This window comes from Arxiozyma heterogenica, assembly GCF_036370985.1.
Source record: "Arxiozyma heterogenica strain weizmannii chromosome Unknown scaffold_27, whole genome shotgun sequence".
NCBI lineage: Eukaryota > Fungi > Ascomycota > Saccharomycetes > Saccharomycetales > Saccharomycetaceae > Arxiozyma > Arxiozyma heterogenica.
Window position 1 is genome coordinate 671,482 of NW_027042680.1, and position 24,985 is coordinate 696,466.

The window sequence follows — 24,985 nt, forward strand, 5'->3', positions numbered from 1 at the left end:
TATAAATTAGAAGAAAGAAGAATGTATTACACCAACACGAAAAAATGTTGGTTATCAGATAATGTCCTGGGTTTTTCCAGTAGCTATAGTGGTTTGGAATTAAGGTTTGTAGAAAATATTATGCAGTTATTTAATTCAGATTAACTTTACATATATAAACTCCGACTCAAAAAACTACGCCAAGATCATTCAATAATGACTTGTTTGCTATATGTTCTCATTACTTTATTATAATTCCATTAGAAGATTATTTAGATCACCTGTTTGAGATTAGCAATTTTATATCTTCTTTTCTTTTAAAGAGAGTAACAATATTAATAATAATAACAACCAACAATAAATATTATAAAAACCAAATTAGGTAGCATAACAACACTACTTTTGTTAGTATAGTTTTCTCTCTCTAGTCTACATACTTTAGACTAGAGAAATCTTCGATTTTCTCTAAAAATTACATTAGACATGCAAAGTAGGCCTGATTTTGTTTCTCGAGGAATCTCATATATCTTGTGTAACCTATTGTTCTTTGTTTGTTTTTCGTTTTGTTTTGTTTTGGTCTGAAGGAAACACGCAAACAAAATAGAAACGCAGAATAGAGGAAAGAATAAAAGACATCGATTCTGCGACATGATGATGGATCAACTTCCCTATTTTTGAGGATATATTTGGTACATTTATTCTTTTCTAATTATCTTATTCTATAAATAAATTTCTAGCTACAATATTCATTAATTTTTTATTCGACCATTTATTCCACAACTCTCTAAACAAACATCTGAAGAAAAGAGGAGGACAGGCAACTATTATTCCATTACATCATCCTATATCGTTTAAACCACAATATAACTTTAAATATATCTCTTTATGTATTTATATTGTACAGAATAATACCTGTGTTTTTCCACTTCCCTCTTTTTTACCAACACTAATGCCTTTTCTTAGAAAAATAACGGGTACTCATCATAGTCATAGCAGATCAAATTCTGGATCATCTTTACTATCACAAATTCAATCTGCTGAAATTTCTCCTAGTTCGTCTAAAAATAGTAACTCAATTCTGTTTAATTCTAATAACTATAATAATGGTAAAAGAATTAATAATGATAAAGGATCTAATATAACGATGGACCGTAACAGCAGCACCACTGCTCCTAATGATGATAATAAAAATCAAGAAATAGTAACCCAACCAAATAATGGTAGTCTACCTGTTAGAAAAAAACAACCACCTCCACCTCCAAACTCACTTGATCATCATCATCAAACAAGAAATACTACAAGAACTTCATATATGTCTAACATCTCTGGTCTATCAAGCTTAACAGAAAATGAAGCAAATATGTTTCACTCTGATTCAATCACATCCTCCTCCTCTTCGTCATCATCGAATATACAATCCAACTATATACCTACTTTTCATGTTAATAATAACGTAAATATACCAGGGACTAGTAACGATTCTTCGTCTTTAAAAAGACCTTCTGTGTCAGGTTCATCAACTCTTTCTGATAATCTAACTCTTTACACTATAGGTGATGATAATAAAAACATTAATACATCACCTACGGCGCCATCATATCATAATCCACTTACTATATCACACAATGAAAATACTGGAAGTTTAGTTGGATCCACTACCTCTAACTCAAATCCAAATTCTAGAAAGTCATCTGATGGGAATAGTGTAAACAGTCTTTCGTTTGATAAATTGATTCTTTCATGGGATCCAACTGACCCTGAAGAATGGACTATGCAGAGGGTTCTACTGTGGTTGAAGTCTCAAGAATTTCCCGATCAATGGATATCATTCTTTAAAAAAAATCAGTTATATGGTAACAAATTTATTCGATTATTAGCATATGATAATTTCCAAATGTATGAACGTTATTTGACAATATCAAAGATGGGATCGTTTACTAGATTTCAAGATCTTTTGAAAAAGACAATGACTAAAAATGTTGATAATATTCATATTATGAGACAAAAAAATTTGGACAAAAGTTTGACAAGTCATAGATCTTTGTCTTCAAATCTAAGAAGTTCAAGTGATAATCTAAGTAAAAATGTACAAAATAATACCAAATCCCCATTGCCAGAAAATGGATTGACGCTAACAAAATCAGTTCCTTCTAAATCTCATACAAGCAATGATTATAAATCAAAGTCAATTCCGAAGAGATATCATCAAAAGACATTAAGTGCTAGTGCATTGTACAGAAGAAGTCTTATATCACTAAGAGGGTCATCCATATCTGCTGGTACATCAGCCACTCTTTCTTCTATGCCATTAAATACCAATAACTACAACAGCACTGATCCAAAAAGTCCAACAAGAGGCAATAAAATCAAATTACATATTCCACAAAAACCATTATCAACTTTAGAAGCTAGTGCAAATTCATTAGTTTCCAATAATAATATCTTAACACCCAGTAGGTCAAATTCATCTCCATTATCCCCCGGAATTTTTCGTAAGAATCATAAAAGCAGTTCTTCTGAATCATCTTTGTTAAATGCTATCTTTGGTTCGTCATCAAATACCCCTACAAACCAGACTACCAATAACACAACGCCACTAAATCATTTGAAACATCATTCTAATCCTGAAAATGAGAGGACACCAGGCCAAAAACCCAATAATACATCGACTTATAATACTCCACATAATAATAAGCATCACTTTTCAAGCCATATTGCATCAATTCAACAACAATATAATTTAAACAAATATCCTAGTCAAAAAAAAAGACATAGTATTTCAAACGATAATCTGATAAATGTTAAAGGTCAAATTAATACTTTAACAGGATTAAATAATGGAGACGCCATCTCAAGTAACTTAAGGCCAATTAAAAACGAAGAAAAAGAGACCTTGTGGGATAAATTGAAACGAAGAAGTCAAATTGGGTTAGGTTATTCAAATAGTACCGCTAACACTCCTACTACGGCTAATACATTAGCAATATCTACGTCATCACTCAATAATAATAACAAGTCAAACACAAGTTTAGTAACTTTAACTACAAATAATATTGAAAATAGCAATACAAACAACACACCCAATGTAACTTCAAAGTTAAATTCGAATTCTGATGTAATGTCCAAAAAGACTAATTCAGAGAGACACAAAGATACTACTTCTTCATTTCAAAAAAATGAAAATTTAGAGAAGATATCAAAGAAGGTGAAGGAGAAAAGCACTTCACTAGATAACGTCAAGAGTCCTTTTCAAGATTATTATCCAATAATTAACAATAATTATCAAGGCAACTCCAAAGATATATTTATATGGATATCCAAAAACAATATTTCATTTGTTTCTTTGAAAGTGAATGGTATAAAAGATGTCAATGAACTTAAAATAACAATCCAAAGTAAGTTATCAATACCTGCTGACCATGATATTGCTATTCATATGACTGATTTTTATAATAATCTTGGTCCTCCTATTCCCAATAAGGTATTAGAAGCAATAAATATTGATGGTTTTGAACAATCTACAATGAAATTTTATATTAAGGAACAAATAAAGACAACAAGTAGACCTAGAACTGCTACATTATCCAATGAACCGAATCAACAATTGAGATCTGTCAGAAGTAGAAATTCTGTAAGATCAGTAGCAAGTAGTATAGTGACAGATGATGTATCTATTGTTACATCATCGTCAGATGTTACATCATTTGATGATCCGTCTGGAGGAACTGGAAGACGTTACCCACAAACACCAAGTATATATTATGACGCCTCCACTTCGAATAAAAGTACAGAAGAAGAACTGAATTATTGGAATATCAAGGACCAACTTCCTTCTGAGAATATCCAAAAACAGTTACTACAAAATTCTGCAGCTATCAATACTGGAAAAATTGATTCTACAATTAATAAATCTAAAAATACAACTCCTAGAAAAAATTCAAAGAGTTCCTTCCATGTACTCATGAAAAATGATACAAACGAAATTAATTTTAACAAAAGAAGAGAATCACCATATGTGATACCAGAATTAGCTCCTAAAAGGGAAGCTCCAAAAGCACCTGCAAATATTTCGCCTCCAAGAACATTATCTCATTATAAATCTGCACCACATCTTAGAAGAACAACAACAAAAATACACAGAAAACCTGTTTCACCTTCAACTAGCAAATTGGTCGGATCTTTTATGCCTGGATCTACTCAAGTTATGGTTCCACAACCCTATAAGGGTGCTACTGACTTTGAAAGAAAAATAAAATCAGAAGACGAAGACATAGTGTTAAATCCTGTATCCAATTTTATGTTGAAGCAGAGACTGGATAGATCTAATTCACATTCATCAATAAACCATCCACTTATTAATAATACACCACCATTTTTGAAGAGAGGTGTCTCCAAACGAATTGTATCATCAGCGTCTGCAGCTGATGTATTTGAGGAAAACGATATAACATTTGCTGATGCTCCTGCTTTATCCGACACGGACAATGACGATACCTCTTCTGATGATATTATATGGTCGAATAATAAGAAACAATCAGAAGACATTACTTCAACAGTTAATAATATTGTATCTAGTACAGACAATAAAGATATCAAACATTCAGTATTATCAGATATATTCCAAAAAGAAGAAGAAAATTATTTATCAGACGATAATTTGGAAAAGAGTAATGGTCTATCTCGTAAGATGACATTAAGGCCATCTCCAGAAGAGGTTTACGAAAATCTAGAAAAATTCTTCCCCCCTGCTTATTTAGATAAACCAATCTTGGAAAATTTAATAGCACCCACTTCTCCAAATTCTAATGCTCAACATTCTTCAGTATCTTCAAAACAAAAAAACACAGATGATGCAGTTATTCCTGTAGATATTTCATACCATAAGCATTTACCTAAGAGAACAAGGACTATCAGAGCTATTGCCAATGAAGCAAACCAAGCCAGAAAGAATTCCATGAAATTAAAAAGACATAATACTAAAATGTGGGGTACCAGAATGGTAGAAATCACAGAAAAGCAATTGGTATCAATTAACAAAAGTAAAAATTCTAAAGGTGAGTACCGAGAATTTGCATGGATGAAGGGGGAAATGATAGGAAAGGGTTCATTTGGAGCTGTCTATTTATGTTTAAATCTGACAACAGGTGAAATGATGGCAGTGAAACAAGTTGAAGTTCCTCAATATAGTTCTCATGATCAAAATATAATTGATATGGTAGAAGCATTGAAATCTGAAGTGAATACTTTGAAGGATTTAGATCATTTAAATATTGTCCAATATCTGGGATTTGAAGAAAAAAACCATATTTATAGCTTGTTTTTGGAATATGTTGCTGGTGGTTCAGTAGGTTCATTAATACGCCTGTATGGCCGTTTTGATGAAAGTTTGATTCGACATTTGACTGTTCAGGTATTAAGGGGTTTGGCATATCTTCATTCTAAAGGTATTTTGCATAGAGATATGAAAGCTGATAATTTACTTCTAGACCAAGATGGTATTTGTAAAATAAGTGATTTTGGTATTTCTAGAAAGTCAAACGATATTTATTCTAATTCTGACATGACAATGAGGGGTACTGTTTTTTGGATGGCCCCAGAAATGGTAGATACAAAACAAGGTTATAGTGCGAAAGTCGACATATGGTCACTAGGATGTGTGGTGCTAGAAATGTTTGCTGGGAAGCGTCCATGGTCCAATTTGGAAGTGGTAGCAGCTATGTTCAAAATTGGGAAATCTAAGTCTGCGCCACCTATTCCTGAAGATACTTTGCCACTGGTTTCACAAGATGGAAGAAATTTCTTGGATTCTTGTTTTGAAATTAATCCAGATTTACGTCCAACAGCTGACAAACTGTTGTCTCATCCTTTTAGTAAAGTTTATGAGTCTTTTGACTTCAAACAAACAAAATTAGCAAATTTTATTAGATCTAATGACATTTTGAACTCCTCTAAGTTAAGAGCTACTTCTCAGGAAGGTTTAAAGAAAGATATATAAATAAACAGTTATATAATTGTATTAATAACTTACTTTTAAAAGGAATATAGATATACTAACAGATAGTTACAAATTTGAATCCCTAACCAAGAAATTTATCATTAAGAGAACTATAATGATGTGTAATTAGAATATTGAATCTTTTGTTGGCACCCTCTAATATAATATCCTTCACCTCATCTGAGAAGGGATTACCTCCCACAAAGTAACGTTCTGCAATTATAAATGTGGCTTCTTCCAGCATGTCTTCTTTTTCAGTTAACCTTATATTCTCCAAAACGCATTTGATAAAACATTCACAGGATATGTCACTCTCATTTTTCACGTTAGGATTTATTAAAATAATATCAATAGAGGATATTTCAAACCAAGACTGATCTTCAAATACAGAGCATAAATTATCAATAAAATGACTATTTTTTTCATTAATGAAAATTGATGTTTTAATGTTGTATTGATTCTTTCTACCTCTATAATTTATTAAAAGGAATAAATATATAGCTAGTAAATCCGATGATGTGATATTAGGGTTTTGTAAAAGCAAATAGAAATTTTTTGTTTTAAATCTGTCAACATTTAGACGATCACTATTATTTGAAATAAGAAATAAAATATTAGACTTCAATTCAGTTAATTGTGAGAAATAATTAGACGGAAGTTCATTTGAACCTAATATATGAGAAAAAATATGGTCAAACGACTTATATCTATCATCATTTAAAACAGAAGAATCCTTTGATTGATAAGATGCTCCTTTTAAGGGGAAAAACACTAAACTAGATTCGATAAGAGATAATGTGTTTATATTTATAGCCTTCTCTTTCATTGTTGAGAATATAACTTCACTTGAAAATGGCACTTTAGCTAGTCTTGCAAACATGAAAAATATTTGTAATAATGAATCTGAATTTGCAGTAAAATGTAGATCATCATTGTATAAAGTTGAAGATTGTAACAGATCAGTTGTTCTTTCGGTTAATAATCTCAAATGGATAGCTTTTAATGGTAAACATTGTTCAAAAATGCAATGATTTTCTTCAATAACTGTAAGAGTTGAAATAGAATCTTCAGTACTATGGGTCAAACTTTTAGTTAATCTTTTGAATCTAGGGAATACTTTACTACTAGAAGAATTGCTATTCTTGGTTAAATTAATATTATTTAGTGGGACTGATACAGGGTTATGTTGATTGTTTCCCAATGTAAAATAATTTAACATTTCCAAACATGCTGATATCTCTTCAGAATTATTAATAATAGTAACAATTTCCGATATTTGAAATACTTTTAAATCTTTATATGTATTTAATTTATTTTTACTAGCTGTAATGGGTACAGTTGATAAGGACTGAATAGATGATGTTTCACTTTCTACATCTTTCTTATTTATTATATCGTTTATTTCCTTTCTATAATGGTCAGGGTATGCAATCATTGTCAATGGAGTCGTAACAAATGTAGATACCAAAGCCATTAGAATAAAAATACCGTAAATTTTCTGATTTATAATTCCTGAGTTTAAACCTACTGTTAAGACAACAATTTCTACAATACCCTTGCATGACATTAATATACCAACAGCAAGTGACTCTCGACAAAATAAACCATTTAATTTTGCTACTATGCAGCCTGAAATTACTTTGCTAGCTATTGCAATCCCAATACAAGCAAAAACAAAACCCCAATCTTTACCTTCATTTAATAAAGTTAAATCTACATTCAATCCCGCAACGGCAAAATATATTGGAATTAAGATTATATTTGGAATATCTTCCATGCGTTCAGCTAATTTGATAACATAATTGTTATCTCTAGGTACAATTAATCCCGCAATAAAAGCGCCAAAAATTGCATGTACTCCGATAATATCAGTAAAGTACGCTGAGACAAACATGATAAATAGAATACACATTGTTGCAAATGGTGAAGGTCTTGATCTATCTAATTCATGTGTCTTTATAAGTGCCCATTTTAAAATATATCTAACTGGATAAAAATATATTAAGAACCATCCAAATGTACATAATAAAATATAAACTGTATTGACCGGATTTGATTCAGAATTTGATAGGATAATACTTAAAGCCAATAAGATCCAACCTAATATATCATTAATAATACCAGCACCTAGTACTATGATACCAGCTCTATCTTTTATGAGTCTTAATTCATTCAGTATTCTACATAACACGGGAAAGGCAGTTACTGACATTGAAACGGCAATAAAGATCATAAAGACTGTGAATTTTATTGTTCTTCCATTTGGATCTTTATTTGCATAATTATGAAATAAAGGTATAGAAATTAAACACCCACATCCAAAAGGGACAGCTAATGTTGCCAAGCCAATAGTTACAGCAGTTTTGATATTTTTCTTTATAAATTGTAAATCAACTTCCAAGCCTAAAAAGAACATAAATAAGATGATCCCTAAGTTTGCAGTTAAACTTAACCCTGGAATAGATGATTTAGGGAAGACAGTGTTTGTATAATTCTGTATTTGGCCAAATACAGTTGGACCCAATATGACCCCTGCAATTACCTCTGAGATAACTTTAGGTTGACGTATTCTCGCAAATATCAGGTGTAAAAGGTTACACATTGCTAATATTAAGCATACTTGGAATAAGAAGAGAGTAACTGGCGATCCTGCATTATATTCAAAAGGGTTCACACCTGAAAGTACACCCCCCACTGATATAGCCATTTGTAATTGTGCAAAAAAAGTATGAACAATCAAAAGAACGTATCAAATAAAACTATAAGTAACCAAAAATATTAAGTAAACGATAAATATGCGTTTGGTTACAGCGATACTCTACTATGTGTATGTTATCAACAATATATGTTTTGAAAAAATATTTTTGTTTCTGTTTTACTAGTAATTGTTGTACTTATTTTCTTACTTGTTGTTAATATATGTTTAAGTCATAATATCCTTGATCCACATATATTTATACAAGCAAATGACGAAGGAAAAATATATGTATATACACATAACAAGTGTATATTTCTGTTACTTTCAACACTCTTTTCCTTATGAACAACTTTAAAAGAAATATCAATAAGCATTAGTTATTATTATTTTATAGAAGGAACTTTAAAATGAGAAAAAAGAAACAAACTAAGAATGCAAGAATAAGGAAACGAAATAAAAAAAAAAAAAAAAAAAAAAAAGAGAGAGAGAGAGAGATACTCTAGGTATTAATAATAAAAAGCAAAGAATATTATTCTATTTCTTATAAAATGGCAAATATATGTTACAAATTGTCATAGACATGGATGTAAATGGGTGGTAACTAATGCAAATTAATTAAAATAGTACTCTTTCTATGGTAAATATTGTATGATGAAACTAAAAAGTGTTCATTTGCACCACTACCTATAACATACATAGAAAAATGGTGTTTTTTTTTCAACAACTTTTATTAATAGTTGACTCATTTTTTCTGCGAGACATTGTATGTAATGAGGATGATGATGAAATTGTAGTAGAAGCGTTTTCATTAAAGCGATTCGATGCATTCGAAGAAGTAGTTTTTTCCAAAATTGTGGATGCATTTTGTTGTTCAGTCATAATGTCATCCATAAGTTTATCAATTGCATCAGATATTCTTAAAAATGCAAAATGTGGTTCATTTAGTGGGAATTTTAATGGTGTTCTATTAGATATCCAAAAATTGTCATTTTCCTGTTTTGTGAGCATCAATTCTTCAGTTGGATATAGATTATGAAGATTAGTCCACTGTTGAAAACTTAATTTGTAACTATTATTTTCTAATGATATCCTATGTAAAATCCTTAGAGACTTAAACAAATGTTTCAATCTTTGTAATTTCTTAAATTCGAGCTTGGGTCTATTACTTACGGTCTTTGTTAAAGATTCTACGGATTCTGAATCCTCGTCATCTAAGGACGGGACAATGTCAAAATCTGTATCATCAGAGTCCGAAATAGAATCTAGATCAGTAAATATATTATTTTGTTTAACGTCCCACGATTTATTTAAGATATCGTCTAATGTACATATAGAACGAGAATCGTGATTTCTATTTTTACAAGAACTACTTTGTTCAAAATTACTATAATTATGATCATTATCATTATAATTATCTCCGTCGTTTTGGTTAATCTTATTTTTATGTCCATTATTCTTTTTAGCTTCCTTGATCATGTTATGTTTACTTTTAACTAATTCTTCAATAATTTCACCATTTGGAATTTTAAATGATACTGGATATAAACTCTTAGATATTTTGATTGTATCAAATCCAATGTGGAAACGTTTAGACAATTGAATGTCTAATTTATTAGACAAAGTAAACAACAAATCACCAGCTGTGGAAATCAAAGCACTCATCAGGGGGATAGCACCGATCCCCCATATGACAAAAAACGCTCTACCTGCACCAGTAGAAGGTGTAAAATCACTACCATAACCAATAGTTAAAAGACATAAAAAACAAAAATACATTGAATTAAAAAAAGACCAATCTTCTGCGAAATGAAATACTAGTGCTCCCAATAACCAGAATCCTATGAAAATAGTCATTGTAGTCAAAATAGAATAGATTTTCCCTCTATTATAGGCTCCCTTTGCGATTCTTTCCATTATTTGGAAACCTTCCTTGTTATCTATAGTTAACTCCCCATTCAATACTTTTTCCCACAGTTTAGTTCTACTTGATTCCAGTCTATGGAAATACCAAACAGGACCAGAAGATCTTTGTATAATTGATCTTGTCATATAAACAATTAACCCAAGGATAAAGATCCCAGATAACGAAAAGAGGAGAATCATGATTTTGGAGGCAACATTAATCGGGAAGATATCACCAAACCCGACGGTTAATAGAGATACGACACAAAAGTATAATGAATTACCAAAAGATATTCCCATTAAACCAGAGAACAAGCCAGCACCCCATATTAACCAAAGTGAAAGAAAGACAGTAAAAACCATAATAATTCTCTCATTTGGTAAGAGATTGAAAGTGGCAGGGTATTTTTTCAACTTATAACCAATAAAATGTATTGTTAAGGTGAAAGTGCATGCTATATATAAGCCAGATGTGAAAGAAGCATACCAAAATCCTAGTGTTCTTGCTTGTCCCTCCTGGATTTCTGAACTGCATATAATTACATCTATCATTAACAGCAGTCCAGCAGCAGTCCATCCGACAATATTAATGAACTGAGATGTGAGATAACTCAGTCTCCTGGAAAAATGACATAAAAGAACCACATTTGATGAAAATCCTAAGACTAAAGATATAACATTGATGGCAAAGATCCCCTTTGGGTCTAATAATTGATTGCTCTCAGTATTATCGTCATGAACTCCGGATTTTGCCGTTCTAGTTTGTCTCCACTTTTCCACTACACAAGCAATAGAAATAGTATTAGCGATAGGACCCAAACATGCAGTTATAACAGGGAAATAGCACGAGACAAAAAACCAAAATACGAATGATTTTTTAGTGGGGTCATCATTAATTATACTGATTCTGTTATTTTTGAATTTGAGAGAATCTCTAACAGCAAAATTCAGAGCATGGATCTCATGTTTGTGTCTCATTCGTTGTTGAGATTCAACGTCACTCATAATTTCATATTTCTCTATATGCTTTTGTTTGTGTGTTGTATCTGTGTTATGTGGTGTTACTTGGTATTACGTGGTGTTATCCAGAGTTAATATGATACGATTTTTTCCTATTTAATTTATTTTAAATTAATTTGATTTTGATGCTTTCTTCAATATAAATAAATTGTCTTATACAGGTATATTTTGATAATTCAGATCTCTTCTCTTTATTAACTGAACCTTCTCATCTTCTATTTCCATTGATCTTGTACTATTTTTGTAGGCAGGAGAGAATGGGAGAAGAGTGAAAAGAAAAAAAATGGGAAAAAAAAATATGGGGGGGGGGGGAGAAATGAAAAACTGGAAAGAATGAAAAAACGATGCGGGTTCGATCGCTGTGGTCTGCGTAATTTCAAATAGGATTGTAGATAGATAAAAGAGTCTTCCAAAAATGCGTTTTACCACTTCTCACTGTGTCTAGTATGCTTCGATGGCTTTCTTTCCAATTGTAATCTACAGGGGGAAGGGCAGAGAGAGGAATGTGGAGGAAGAGAAAGGTTTATTTATTTGGCAGTATAATGAATCTTAATAATAACAACAGGGTTTCTTATGAAATGTTTGCGCCTCCCATTACAAAGTTGTAGTTTATAGTTCTTTCTTCTCATCTCTTGTATCTGCACAACTATTGTTTTAGTGTGTATGGAGTAAGTATTAATAATAATAATAATAATAATAATAATGATAATAATAATAATGTATGGAAATGTGCGTCAAGGAAGAATCGAAGGAAGGAAAATCAAAGAAAAATAAATTTCAAGAAAAAAAAAAAAGAAAGGAAAAATAAAAGGAAAAAAAATAAAAAGCAATAATCATTTTGGCGTTTTGTTTCAACTTACAATATCATCGTGTTGTACTGATAGTATACACGAACTCATTCAATTGATATTAGCAATTCATTATCTAAGTGCAAACATATGCTGATATCCCTTTTATCTTTTCTCGTTTTCACTAGCTCCAATCAATAAAACCATTTTTCTGTTCTTTGGTTTCTTTTTATTTTGTGTTGTTGCCTTTTTTTTTTGTTTTTTAATAATTTGTCAAAATACATCATCTTATATATCGATCTATTAGTTTATCTATTCAATACCTTTGTATATGTGCGTTATAAAGTATGACCACAAATGATGATTTTAATCAATATGATAGAACATTAAGAGGCATATTATCTACTTTAAATAAACAGCAACTATTAGCCACCAAATTCAATCCAACTAAAGCTCTACAAGTGATCGCTGGTCCTGGTACAGGCAAAACAAAAGTTTTGACCTCAAGGGTTGCTTATTTACTGTTACGTCATAACATAAAGCCAAATGAAATTATCGTGACAACTTTCACAAATAAAGCCGCAAAGGAAATGATAGAAAGACTGCAAAGTCTATTTAAAGGTACAGATATTGATTTGAAAAATCTATTCATTGGTACTTTCCATGGGATCTGTTTAAAGATTTTAGGTAGGTTCGGTTATAAAATTGGATTGCAGAATGGTTGGAGGATTATTGAAGAAAGAGAAATCGATAATATAATTAATGAAATTATAAACAATGTACCTGATCAGATCAGAGATTATGCAAATTCTTTTAAAAGATTGATTAATCTTTGTAGACCCAATAAATCTGGCGACAGTTGGACATTAAATTGTCAAATGATTAAAAGAGAGATTTCCAAATTGAAAGCAAACGCAATGATTCCAGAAGAATATAATAACGAACAAGAGCATGACTCTGCATTAGCTTATTTCTACCAAAAGTATCAAGATAAATTACATGAATTGAATGTTTTGGATTTCGATGATCTTTTAATGTACTGTTTCCGTCTTCTAACTAAAGAACGTTGTCTACCTAACATTAAACATGTTTTTGTGGATGAATTCCAAGATACAAACAGTATCCAAATGGATTTAATGTTTTTAATGGCAAGAGGTGATCATCATATCTCAAGAGGTATAACAGTTGTGGGTGATCCTGACCAAAGTATTTACTCCTTTAGAAACGCATTAGACCAAAATTTTCAAGAAATGGTGAATAAATCTCCAATCCCATGTTCTCAGATTGTTTTAATTGAAAATTATAGGTCAACACAAAAGATCTTAAATACAAGTGAGATTTTGATTCAACAACAATTAAAAGGTAGAACTCTGAGAGCTCCCTTGCATGCACAATTCGATTGTGATTTTCCACCGGTTTATATAAATTTCCCTGTTCTTTTTTTACAAGGTCCATCTTTGGCTAAAGAACTATTATATTTAAAGGCTTTACCGAATTTGTTCACTTTTGATGACTTTGCAATCTTAGTTAGACAACGCAGACAAATTAAAAGTATTGAGTCTTCATTGATTGAACATAGAATTCCGTATAAAATAATTAGAGGTAGAGCTTTTTGGGAATTGAAAGAAATTACATCCATGTTGAATCTTCTTCGTTGTCTTCTATCAGATAATGATAAAAGCGCAATTTTACAATCTTTAATCTACCCGTCAAGGGGTCTTGGACAGACAACATTAGAAAAAATCGGGATTAAAATGGATGAAATGAGTCAAAGAAAAAATCTCAATCCATTAATGACACTGAGAAAGATCAATTCTAATCAAATACCATTCAGTATGACTACAAAGATACGATCTGTGATTTCCAATTTTCTTACAATGATCGATAGTTGTAGAACTAATATAGAAGCTAAGGTGACTGAGCCCATGTTAGACAAGCTGTTTGATAAAATGTATCAGGATTCAGGACTAGAGAAAGAATATTTATATGAGGATTGTACTAATAATAAAAAGAAATTACCAAGTGATACAGTGAAAACAATATCAGCTAACTATGGAAATGTAAGACATAAAAATGTCGGGATACTTAAAAGATATTTCCTTGGAATCACACAGATTGAAAGTGACAATGTACCATCCGATGATAAATTAGAAGCTTCGACAATAAGTGGTGTTTGTTTAGATGACATCACTCTTCGTGAATATATCGCCAGGTTTTTTAATTCAATATCAATCTTTAATGCAGCAAATGAGGATTTGCAATATAATGAAAAGGAAACACAGGGAAGAGTTACTATATCCACAATTCATGGCTCAAAAGGTTTAGAGTGGCCTGTGGTTTTTATTCCTGGTTGTGTTGAAGGGATTATACCAAGCATATTCTCCAGGGATGGTGAGGAGAATGGTGATGACGAAAATACTGGTAATAATACTAGTGATGATAAAGGTGATATGAAAGAAGGTGATGACCTAAGCAATTCTTCAAATGGATTCAATAATGGCACCAAACGTCCCAAAAACATCGATGTCACTTTAGATGAAGAACGTAGAATGTTTTTTGTGGCGCAAACAAGGGCAAAAGTACTATTATATCTTTCTTCTATAGATGAAAATGAAGGCAATCCAATGTTAGGGGGACCAAGTCGTTTTTTGACGCCAAATTTACTTGCTACATTGGTTGATGATCAAAAAGTATTTGCAGATATTAAAAATATTAAATCATTATACCATGCAATGAAGAAACCACTTCCTGGGAGAAATATTAGTGAGATATTCTCGTTTAAGACATTACTTCAAGATTATGCCGATTTTATTTCAAATAGGCGTGAAAAAATGGTATGGGGTGGTCAACAAATTTCAAATATTCAAATGTTACGTTTAGAAAGGAATAGGCTCGGTACATCAAGTGCTCTTCTATCAGATTTTAGTACAGCTGCAGATCAGTTAAAAATTGAAACACAACTTAGTGGGACTAAAAATCAATATGCCTCTACACATAAGAAAAGCAAACAGTCAGTAATAAACAATATACAAATGAGTCCTCAAAGAACATATGCACCAACGTCCGGCATTAAAAGATCATCTAGTCCAAGGAAAATCTTTGCTCCGTCTATTGATGATAGAGTATCACCAATTAAAAAGAAACAATATACAGGGAAAGATGAAAGTGTACAACAACGAAGTCTAGTAGATAATAATATTGATAATATTTCTGTTGAGAAGCCTTCTATAAGTAGTAGCAAACCATTGTTTCCTTTAAAGAAAGAGAACTCCTTTGAATATTTGAAGCCTGTTAAAATAGAGGATATAACAGCATCGGAAATTCTACATAATCCTGAGGATTTGACTGTTGATGATAGACCTATAGTTGCCAATGCTAAACTGCTTGCAGACGCCATTATTAATAAAAAGAAAAATCCTAGTGAAGTGCTAATTAAGAAAGAAGTGGGGCAGGAGCTTCAGGACAAAACTCTAAAAGCTAAGACTAAAAAAGATAAACCTTCGAAAACAAAGAGATCATCAATTCCTCAATTCAAAAAGAAGAATGAGAAAACGGATATTACAAGAGAAGCATCATCTAGTCAATTTGATATCTTCTCGCAATTATCAAGGGCTAGGAAAAAACCCAAAATTAAAGACAATGAAATTATTATCATAGATGATTAATCAGGTAATTACTCAGAGATAAAATAAAATAAAAAAATAAACAAATAAATAAAAAATTTACTAATATTCTTTAATGTCATATAATCTATATAGAAATACAATAACAATAAAAATGATATGCATATTATTTCTAAGACAACAGAATTTCTATCTTGTTTATTTGTTTGTTTTTTTTGGTATAATTTGAATTTACAAGTTCTATATGATATTTTATAGCCGAATAAATATCTTTTTAATATATAGCAACACTGCCACAAATGCAATGAATGCTGCATACGTGATCAAAGTAGAGATTGCTAACAAGTCAGACATATCTAATGTGGAAACAGACATGTTAATGAGACCTGTGGTAACGTTAGCCAAAAGAAATAAGATAAGGCCGTTAGTATTCATAGCTTCTATACATAACGATGTTGGTTGACTCATATCTGTTGAATTGTTAAATATTTTATCAATGGCACAATAGATGGCCAAATATCCAGTGTTGAAACTTACAATCCACAAGGTGTAAGGCAAATTAGCGAATCTTCTAGATATATCTTGTGGATGCACTAGAAGAATGAATTTTGTCATCAGAGCGGTAATACAGAACCAAAAAATCAAACCCTTTAATGGCTTTACTGTGGTCATTCTATCCCATCTACTGATTGAACGGGTCTCCTTTGTATTTAGTGGAACAATGGATGCTTTATAAAGATTATTCTTGGTAGGGATATTACCCAATAAATAGCATCCTGTGCTTTGACCCCAAAGAAAAATTGAGCAATAGCCAATAAAGGACACAAGACCTTCTCTGTTAGCGTCAATGATGTTTTCTCTAGAAGATAGAATCAAATAGTTTATAAAGATATTATCCTTAACTAAGAACCATTCGTAGATCCCAGATATCACCAAGGCTATTAAAAATCTTGGGATATAGTCAGCAATTGGGTCTATGATAACTAATACTAAGGGCAATAGAGAAAGAGTCATGAAAAAATTCCAATGGACACCGTATTCTGTCACATGTTCTTGATACTCTAAGTTTTTAACGAAATATAATCTTAAAAGGCCTAAAAACAATAAAGTGTGGCATGATTTAAGTGCATTAAATACACGTTTGTGGAATGAGATTCTTCTGGTTGATTTCAAAGAGGAACGAGCATAGACCAACCCGTTACTGAAAACAAAGGAACCTACCCCCAAGTCCATTAATGAAGTGCCCCATGTTTCCACTTTAGCAAATCTACGTGGGAAGATTGGGAAATCGACTGCTAAAATAGCAAGACATGTCAAAATCAACATGTGTGATCTATAAGTTGTGATATATGATTTTTTGACTAAACTGAAAGTTGTTTGATTGAGTTTAGAGATATTTTTTGAAGGTAGTTTGTTAACTCTATTTTTGGTAGAAGTATAGTATGCTTTACCGAAAATACAGACAATAAGACAAGGAACAATCATGAACGTAATCAACAAACTAATATTACTAGAGTATAGAGTCATCGAAAACAGCAAACAAACCCAATTAAGTGAAAAATCCACAAATGGATTAATATGATTATCAGGAGACACTTTGTTCAAAATTTTTATACATATATAACTGAAGACTGTCACAGAGGACACTAAATTGACTTCTTGGATTGAACTACCATGTAAACCGGTGACAAAATTTTCTTTTCTTTCTTTCAAAGTGGACATATAGATATATATTGTATCAATGTGTGAAAGAGGATTTGATTAGTTTAATACCTCTATGGTTATTATTATACAAAAAAAAAGTCTTATCTATATTCCCAAATGATAAAATTCGATATATACTTATATATATTTATTGACAAAAGTGAAATTATTAAGTAATTATTGTATATTTATTCACTTACGTGTTCAATTTCTTTATTTTCATGTGTTATTTTTTCTTTGACATTAGGGTTTGGTGTGTGTGTTTTTCTCTCATTCCCTGTACCAATAATGACAATAGGGCATATTATTTGAATCAGGTGTTTTTTACATTTTCCTTTAAAAATAAAATAATATTTTAGGGTTAAAAGAAATTAGAAAGGAAAAAAACAAAAAGAGGTGAGCAAGAAAAAAAAAAAAAAGAACAAGAATTCTAAAAACAACGAAGGGGAAAGAAGTAAAGTCATAAGGGAAAAGCCAAATGAAGTTTTCTATACAAAAGTCTGTGATGTTATATGCACAAAAAAACAGAAGAGACTTGTTCAATGTGTCCGTAAGTATATGTGAAATTGGCAGAGCCGGTGTTATCCCCTCCTATTGCCAACAAATCATATAAGACATATACACATGTATATGCATATGCATTAAATATACACATAAATATATATTGTTAGACACAAGATATGATTGCCAATAAAGTATTGTTTAAAGGTGTATTGGAACCATCACGCTACCAAGACCCAAGAACTTATAAGATGACACCAGCCATGATTAGAGCCAGGAAACCTTTCTTTGTACGTAACATGATTGGACTGACTTTCTTCGTTGGTTTGACTGGTGGTATATATTACTATACTTACAATTTCTTACATAAAGATAATGATTTTGATGATGTGCCAATTCCACCAATTGATGAAGAAGAATTGAAACAATTACAAAAAGAATATGAGTTAAGAAAAAATAAATCAAAATAATTAATCACATTACCAAATTGATTATCCATCGACTGAAATATACGTAATATACGAATGTATCCGTACACATTTCACATACCTCGCCTACTTAATCATATTAATGTATATGTATATTTATGTGGTGGTGGTTTTTTTTTTCTTATTTTTTTCATTTTTTTTTTTTATTTTCATTTTGTTTAGTTTTCTTCCTATTCTTTTATCTTTTTTTTTTGTAAATAGATTTTAATCCACTAATATATTTGTTACTGTTTGTTATTATCGCTGTTTCTTTCTTCAAGCTACATGGGTATATATATCTTCGTAGATGGGCTTATATATACATGTTTGGTATATTTACATCACATATATTAGATTTTTTTTGGAAAAAAAAAAATATATATATATATATATAAGAAAAGAAAGTAAAACAAAAAAAATAGCTGGGCAAATATGAAGTTTTCTGGTCATTTCCCATTGGAAGATCAAGTGGTTCTGATTACAGGTGGATCTCAAGGGCTAGGTAAGCAATTTGCTTATAAATATTTCAATGAAACTGAAAGAACTAAAATTATTTTAGTCAGTAGATCAGACAATAAATTGTATAACGTTGTTAGAGATATTGAATCAAATCAAACAAAACCACAAGCTGAGATAAACAATAATGAACCAATTTGTCTATTAAATGAATACCCAGATGATCTATTTTTGAATAGACGAATTTTTTATTTACCTTGTGATCTATCTGATTTTAAAGAAGTGGATAAATTGTTTGGTACTCTATTAGAACATCGTCTATATCCAACTGTTATTTTGAACTGTGTTGGTGGTTCAATACCTAAACATTTTAAAGACCTAACACCCGAGGAATTAGAACTAGGTATTGATCAGAATTATAAAAGTGTTTTGACTTTATCACATACTTTATTAAATAAATTTAATCAATTATCAAATTCACATAAATCTTTCAGTAACAGCACATCATCATCATCAACAACAACAACAGTAGCAAAAACAGCAGAAGTGACCTATAAATGCCATCTAGTCTTGTTTTCAAGTGAAGTCTGTTTTTTCCCATTTATTGGGTATAGTCAATATGCACCATTAAAAGTAGCTATGAAATCTTTAATTAATATATTAAGACAAGAACTCTGTTCATCTGAATATAATGATAATATCAAATTGTCTTGTGTTTACCCAGGAAATTTCAAAAGTGAGGGGTTTGAACTAGAAGAATTGACAAAACCTAAAATTACCAAGATTATTGAAGGTCCATCCTATCCAATTTCATGCATTGAATGTTGTAATAAAATTGTTTATTGGTTAGATATGGGCTATAATGATGTTACTACAGATTTCATCGGGTGGGTTTTGATGTCTGTTGACATGGGACTGAATAAAAATAATAATAAGTCGTTTCTATACTGGTTACAACTGTTAATTGGTGGTCTAGCTAATCTATTGATTGTACCGATTTACATGATTATATGTCAATGGCAAATTAAATCTTATTTTAAAGAATCAAACAAAAATGGTGATGATAGACAAAAGCAAGAATAATAAGTCGTCATTTTACCTTTCTTCCTTTCTTTCTTCCGCCTCATCCTTCTCCTTCATTTCTTTCTGTATAATAATCAAATCTTTATCTTTATTATCATGTAATATTTTGTATATTATACAACATACTTACTCATCAATATTACTCATTGCATTTTTTGTTTTGTGAAAAAAAAAAAATTAAAAAAAAAACTATCAAAGAAAGTGTAGAACTATTTTTTCTTATGAAATTTCTTCTGATATTTTCAAATAAATAAATAAGCTACACTTTCATTTTAACAATCATATTATATATAGCTGTAAATGATTTATATCAAGCAATATCAATCGATACTGTTCACAGTTAATAGTATTATTTAATTTGTGTGTCTAATCATGTTCCAATTTTGTTTGGAATATCTTGAATTATTTGTTTAATATTGTTTTGAAATGTATTATTCATAAAAAAAAAATTCATATATTTTATTAATTCTTCTTCGTAACAAAATGTTGTACGTCCATTGAAAGCTGTAAGAAGATGATTTGTCATCATTGTAGTACCATCGTTCATTTGCTAGCATAAAAGATTTAAATAGTAAGTCATTTTATTCTTGTATGCATTTTATCTAGACAGATTTTAGATAAGACATGCTGTAATTTTACGGTTTCTGGAATCTTATATATACGATCTTTCTTTGAGCCTTTTAAAGTTTGTTGTACTTCATTTATTTTATTTTTTTTTGTTTATAATGATGATAAGATATATGAAGTCAAAATTGTAGGATGCAATGGCTTTTGTCGTAATAACAAGGTATTTGCTAAGGAATTTCCATTTTTCGGCTGTAGTAGAAATTTGTTTCTTTTTGAGTTAACTTTTACATTTCATTCCTTATAAATTGGGGATTTTCAGACTAAATATAAAAATCAACTTTAGAAAACTTTTTTTTTTTTCGAAAAACCATAAACACAAAAAAGAATGCCAGACTTTTTATGAAAAGTCAATAAATATTACTTAATAATATAAATTGTGTTAATTTGATTCTTGTATTGATAATAAGACAAAAGTAAACTGGTGACAAATTACCTGTTCTCAATGCTTTAAGTCAAAATATGTGAATTCATTCCACGGAACCGATCTCTAAAAGTGAAACCTGTTCCCGCGGCAAAACAACAAATTCTTTTTTTATTTTTTTATTTTTTTATGTGTTAGGGTTTCGACTTTCCATTTGGGAAAACATTGGTAAACCCTCATCTTGGCATTTTTTATTCTTTTATAATTCTGTTTTTTTTTTGGTGGTGGGACAATAGAAAGAGGAAAAAAATAAAAAAAAAGTCAAAAAAAAGCAAGAGAATTCTGCGATGAGTTTTACAACAAAGAAATTAAATGTGAATAAAAAAAAAGAAAAATTGAATTATAAGAAGATCCAATTGTGTTAAGAGACGTACAATATAAAATAACAGATCACACACACATATATATCTTGATAGTATATAGAATATTCCACCCATCGATATACCACTACCTATTAGAAACAATGTATACTTGTAATACATGCTGTTTAGAATTCGAAACCAGTGATCTTCAAAGAAATCACATGAAATGTGATTGGCATCGTTATAATCTGAAAAGAAAAGTTGCGCAGTTGCCACCTGTCAGTGAATCTGTGTTCAATGATAAGATGCAACAAATGATATCAAGTAATCAAACAAACAACACTACTTCTAAAAATTCGAGTGGTGATGCAAAACTGTCTAAAAGAGAACAGAAAAGGAAGGAAAAGGAAGCCTTGCTGAAAAAAAAAAGACAATTATTAGAAACGGCAAGACAAAATATATTGAAAGCCATTGAAGAACAACAAAAGCAAGCAGAATTGAATAATGTGATGACTGTGGAAGAGCCTATTCCAATAGCAAATATTATAAAGGATCAACAAATGGAAATAGAAATGAAAGAAGAAAAAGGAGAAGAAGAAGAAAAAGAAGAATTAACTCCTGATCAACTAGCTGAAAAATTGATGAAAGAAAAAATTGCAAATAAAGTAGAGATTCCAATTAACGTATGCTTATTCTGTAATCATAACCAAAGAGAAAAACATCTGTCCACATTCAAAGATATGGATGCAAATATAGATCATATGTTTAGATGCCATGGGTTTTATATTCCAGAACAGAAGTATTTGGTTGACAAAGAAGGATTAATAAAATATATGGCAGAAAAGATTGGTCTCGGTAACGTCTGTTTAGTTTGTTCTTATCAAGGTAAAAATTTAGAAGCTGTTAGAAATCATATGCTAGCCAAAAGACATTGTAAGATCCCGTATGAAACATTAAATGAAAAACTAGAGATATCAGAGTTCTATGATTTCACCAGTACATACTCCAATTATTCAAAGAAATCAAATGATAAAGAAACTACTGTAACTATTAATGCTAATAATATTCCTAGTAATAGTGAAGGGAATGATAACGAAGATGAATGGGAAGACATATCTTCTGATGACGAGGAAGTAGAAGACAAGAATGAAGGAGAAGAAGAAGCAGAGGAAGATATCCCAGAAGAATACTTGTATAATGATGGTATGGCCTTACATCTGCCAACAGGTATAAAAGTTGGTCATAGATCGTTACAACGTTATTTCAACCAATCTTTAAAACCCGAAAAGATATTAACAGAAGGCCAAGGTACTTTGGTGGCTGCAGACACAAGATCCTTCGTTACTGGGTTTGATAAGAAAATTGTTCAAACACAACAAAGGGTCTGGCAGAGTGAAGTTAATGATAAGAAGAGAAATGAAAAACGGTCAGCTAAATTCATTAATCATCAACCCCATTACAGAGATCAATTATTACAATAAAGTATACCAATTATACCCGTGCATTGTTTCACTGTGCTTTGTATAAAGATATATACTATTCATTCCTTCTTCAAGTGTATATTAATCGATAAATTTTTTACATCATTATTTGCTTCATATTACGTCTACACAATCAGATGAACTAGATGGCCCCAGTCCAAACTTCACATATGGTAAACTGGTGTCTATTGTTATTGCAAATTATCCATCAATAATACGTCCTTGAAACATTTAGTAAACTTTCGAATGAAAGAAACGTGGAATATAGAAATGAAAAAAAAAAATAAAAAAATATATAAGAAAAAAAAATAATAAGAAGATAAAATACTGTAGACATGAGAAAAGTAGAGAAATAAAAATGATACTCATAAGATAAAAACAAAAGGAGATTTTCAATCAATCTTCAACTTCTATATTACTTATTAGTTAGTCAAAACTATAGCATTAACGGCTGTTGTTTTATCCCTTCTAACTCCAACTTTTCATATTCTATTTTTTTTTACTTTTGCATCCCTGTTTCCCTTATCCTATAACCTCAAGTAGCATCCAACGAGAGACTATCTTTTTTTTCTCTTTTCATTCGTTCATTTGGATATTTATTAATTTTATAATGTTAAGAGTTCACTGTAATAGTAGAAGACTTTTGACCACCTCAACAAGATTATTAAATGTCAAACTAACAGAGACTGTAAATACAAGCACAACATCAAATACTATCAATGAAATAAAAGGCAAATCTTCTTGTCCAATGGGTACTAAATTAAATTTAGATATCTGGAAGGATCCGAAGAGGGATCCAGTAGCTAAAGCAGATAATGAATATCCAGATTGGTTATGGAATATAATTCCATCTGATCATTCTAAAGGGACAAAGAGTCAAGATGACCCATTTGTTAAAAGAGCTAAAGAATTAAGGAAATTACATAGAAATCAAATCAAGCAAAATAATTACCTAAGTAAGTTGAAATAGTTTATTATTATTACATTTGCTCACTTCCTTTATTTTATTTGTTTCGTATTTATCTTATCCTTTAACTTAGTCGGTATAAACTACAATGAGGATGTGACAGACATTTCACCATCATTAGTTGTAACCAAGAAAAAGAGATGATTCGAAAAAGAATATTTATATTTTGAATAGTGTACTCAACTAACTTCATACTTTAATCATTATATACAGATATATATCATTATCATTCTTAACAAACTTTATGCATTATATAGAGCATAGAACTTTTATCCAAGATGATAATGGCAACCATGTAAATATATTAATAATATTATCAATCAAAAACTATACGAATAATAAAAATACAAGAAGAAATCCGTGTGAATTTGTAAATAGATATGAATAGGTATAATAGGAAATGGTTAATATCAATCCACTTTTATTTATTTATTGTTTTTTTTTTTAAATCTTTTCTTTGGCTCTCTCTTACTGAATTATTAAAAATCAGTGACCCTACCATTGAAAGACCAATCCCCATGCCTTAGTGGATCTTGCTTTGGACCACCGACTTCACCTGTCTTTGGATTCACATCACCCTCAAATTCTGGAATCGTCTTAGTGTATTCTGGTGATATTCTACCAATATCATTTTTATCTTTTAGCGACTTTCTTAAAGCTTCTAAACTCTCTTTATTACCAGGGCTCCCCAATCCAATATTTTCATTGCCACTATTACTAGTACCATTTAATACAGCTTTGTTATATTCTCTAATTGTATCTTCTGCATTGGCTATCTTTTGCAATTTTTCAAATTCTTCTTGTTCTTTCTTTGGTAATTTAGGTGGAGATGGTGTCTCTTTACCATAGTTTATTTGCCTTGATAAAATCAAATTCTGTCTTCTCAGTGATATTAGTTTACTAAAATTAATGACCCTGACTGTTAATCTTGCACGTAACATTTGTACTTCGCTAGACAAGAAACAATTTCA

At 30.6% G+C, this 24,985-nt stretch overlaps 10 protein-coding genes across 10 annotated transcripts; 6 read left to right on the plus strand and 4 right to left on the minus strand.

Moving 5' to 3' along the window:
* Positions 1–928: 928 nt before the first annotated feature.
* On the plus strand, positions 929–5,974 carry BCK1 (mitogen-activated protein kinase kinase kinase BCK1; the record flags this gene model as incomplete). The annotated part of the gene is made up of 1 exon (XM_064859930.1): positions 929–5,974. One exon carries the CDS (start codon positions 929–931, stop codon positions 5,972–5,974), a length of 5,046 nt encoding a protein of 1,681 aa, XP_064713303.1.
* An 82-nt stretch (positions 5,975–6,056) lies between these two features.
* On the minus strand, positions 6,057–8,681 carry KHA1 (Kha1p; the record flags this gene model as incomplete). The annotated part of the gene is made up of 1 exon (XM_064859931.1): positions 6,057–8,681. The coding sequence occupies one exon, from the start codon at positions 8,679–8,681 to the stop codon at positions 6,057–6,059; it is 2,625 nt and encodes an 874-aa protein (XP_064713304.1).
* A 708-nt stretch (positions 8,682–9,389) lies between these two features.
* On the minus strand, positions 9,390–11,579 carry TOK1 (Tok1p; the record flags this gene model as incomplete). The annotated part of the gene is made up of 1 exon (XM_064859932.1): positions 9,390–11,579. One exon carries the CDS (start codon positions 11,577–11,579, stop codon positions 9,390–9,392), a length of 2,190 nt encoding a protein of 729 aa, XP_064713305.1.
* Positions 11,580–12,729: 1,150 nt separating this feature from the next.
* Positions 12,730–16,047, plus strand: SRS2 (DNA helicase SRS2; the record flags this gene model as incomplete). The annotated part of the gene is made up of 1 exon (XM_064859933.1): positions 12,730–16,047. One exon carries the CDS (start codon positions 12,730–12,732, stop codon positions 16,045–16,047), a length of 3,318 nt encoding a protein of 1,105 aa, XP_064713306.1.
* A 210-nt stretch (positions 16,048–16,257) lies between these two features.
* Positions 16,258–17,727, minus strand: GWT1 (glucosaminyl-phosphotidylinositol O-acyltransferase; the record flags this gene model as incomplete). Its single annotated transcript, XM_064859934.1, has 1 exon — positions 16,258–17,727. The coding sequence occupies one exon, from the start codon at positions 17,725–17,727 to the stop codon at positions 16,258–16,260; it is 1,470 nt and encodes a 489-aa protein (XP_064713307.1).
* Positions 17,728–18,389: 662 nt separating this feature from the next.
* COA3 (Coa3p) lies at positions 18,390–18,680 on the plus strand (the record flags this gene model as incomplete). The annotated part of the gene is made up of 1 exon (XM_064859935.1): positions 18,390–18,680. One exon carries the CDS (start codon positions 18,390–18,392, stop codon positions 18,678–18,680), a length of 291 nt encoding a protein of 96 aa, XP_064713308.1.
* A 429-nt stretch (positions 18,681–19,109) lies between these two features.
* On the plus strand, positions 19,110–20,216 carry TSC10 (3-dehydrosphinganine reductase; the record flags this gene model as incomplete). Its single annotated transcript, XM_064859936.1, has 1 exon — positions 19,110–20,216. One exon carries the CDS (start codon positions 19,110–19,112, stop codon positions 20,214–20,216), a length of 1,107 nt encoding a protein of 368 aa, XP_064713309.1.
* A 1,511-nt stretch (positions 20,217–21,727) lies between these two features.
* Positions 21,728–23,047, plus strand: REI1 (Rei1p; the record flags this gene model as incomplete). Its single annotated transcript, XM_064859937.1, has 1 exon — positions 21,728–23,047. One exon carries the CDS (start codon positions 21,728–21,730, stop codon positions 23,045–23,047), a length of 1,320 nt encoding a protein of 439 aa, XP_064713310.1.
* Positions 23,048–23,657: 610 nt separating this feature from the next.
* On the plus strand, positions 23,658–24,017 carry MRPL37 (mitochondrial 54S ribosomal protein mL54 MRPL37; the record flags this gene model as incomplete). Its single annotated transcript, XM_064859938.1, has 1 exon — positions 23,658–24,017. The coding sequence occupies one exon, from the start codon at positions 23,658–23,660 to the stop codon at positions 24,015–24,017; it is 360 nt and encodes a 119-aa protein (XP_064713311.1).
* Positions 24,018–24,493: 476 nt separating this feature from the next.
* SDH8 (Sdh8p) lies at positions 24,494–24,955 on the minus strand (the record flags this gene model as incomplete). Its single annotated transcript, XM_064859939.1, has 1 exon — positions 24,494–24,955. One exon carries the CDS (start codon positions 24,953–24,955, stop codon positions 24,494–24,496), a length of 462 nt encoding a protein of 153 aa, XP_064713312.1.
* Positions 24,956–24,985: the final 30 nt, after the last annotated feature.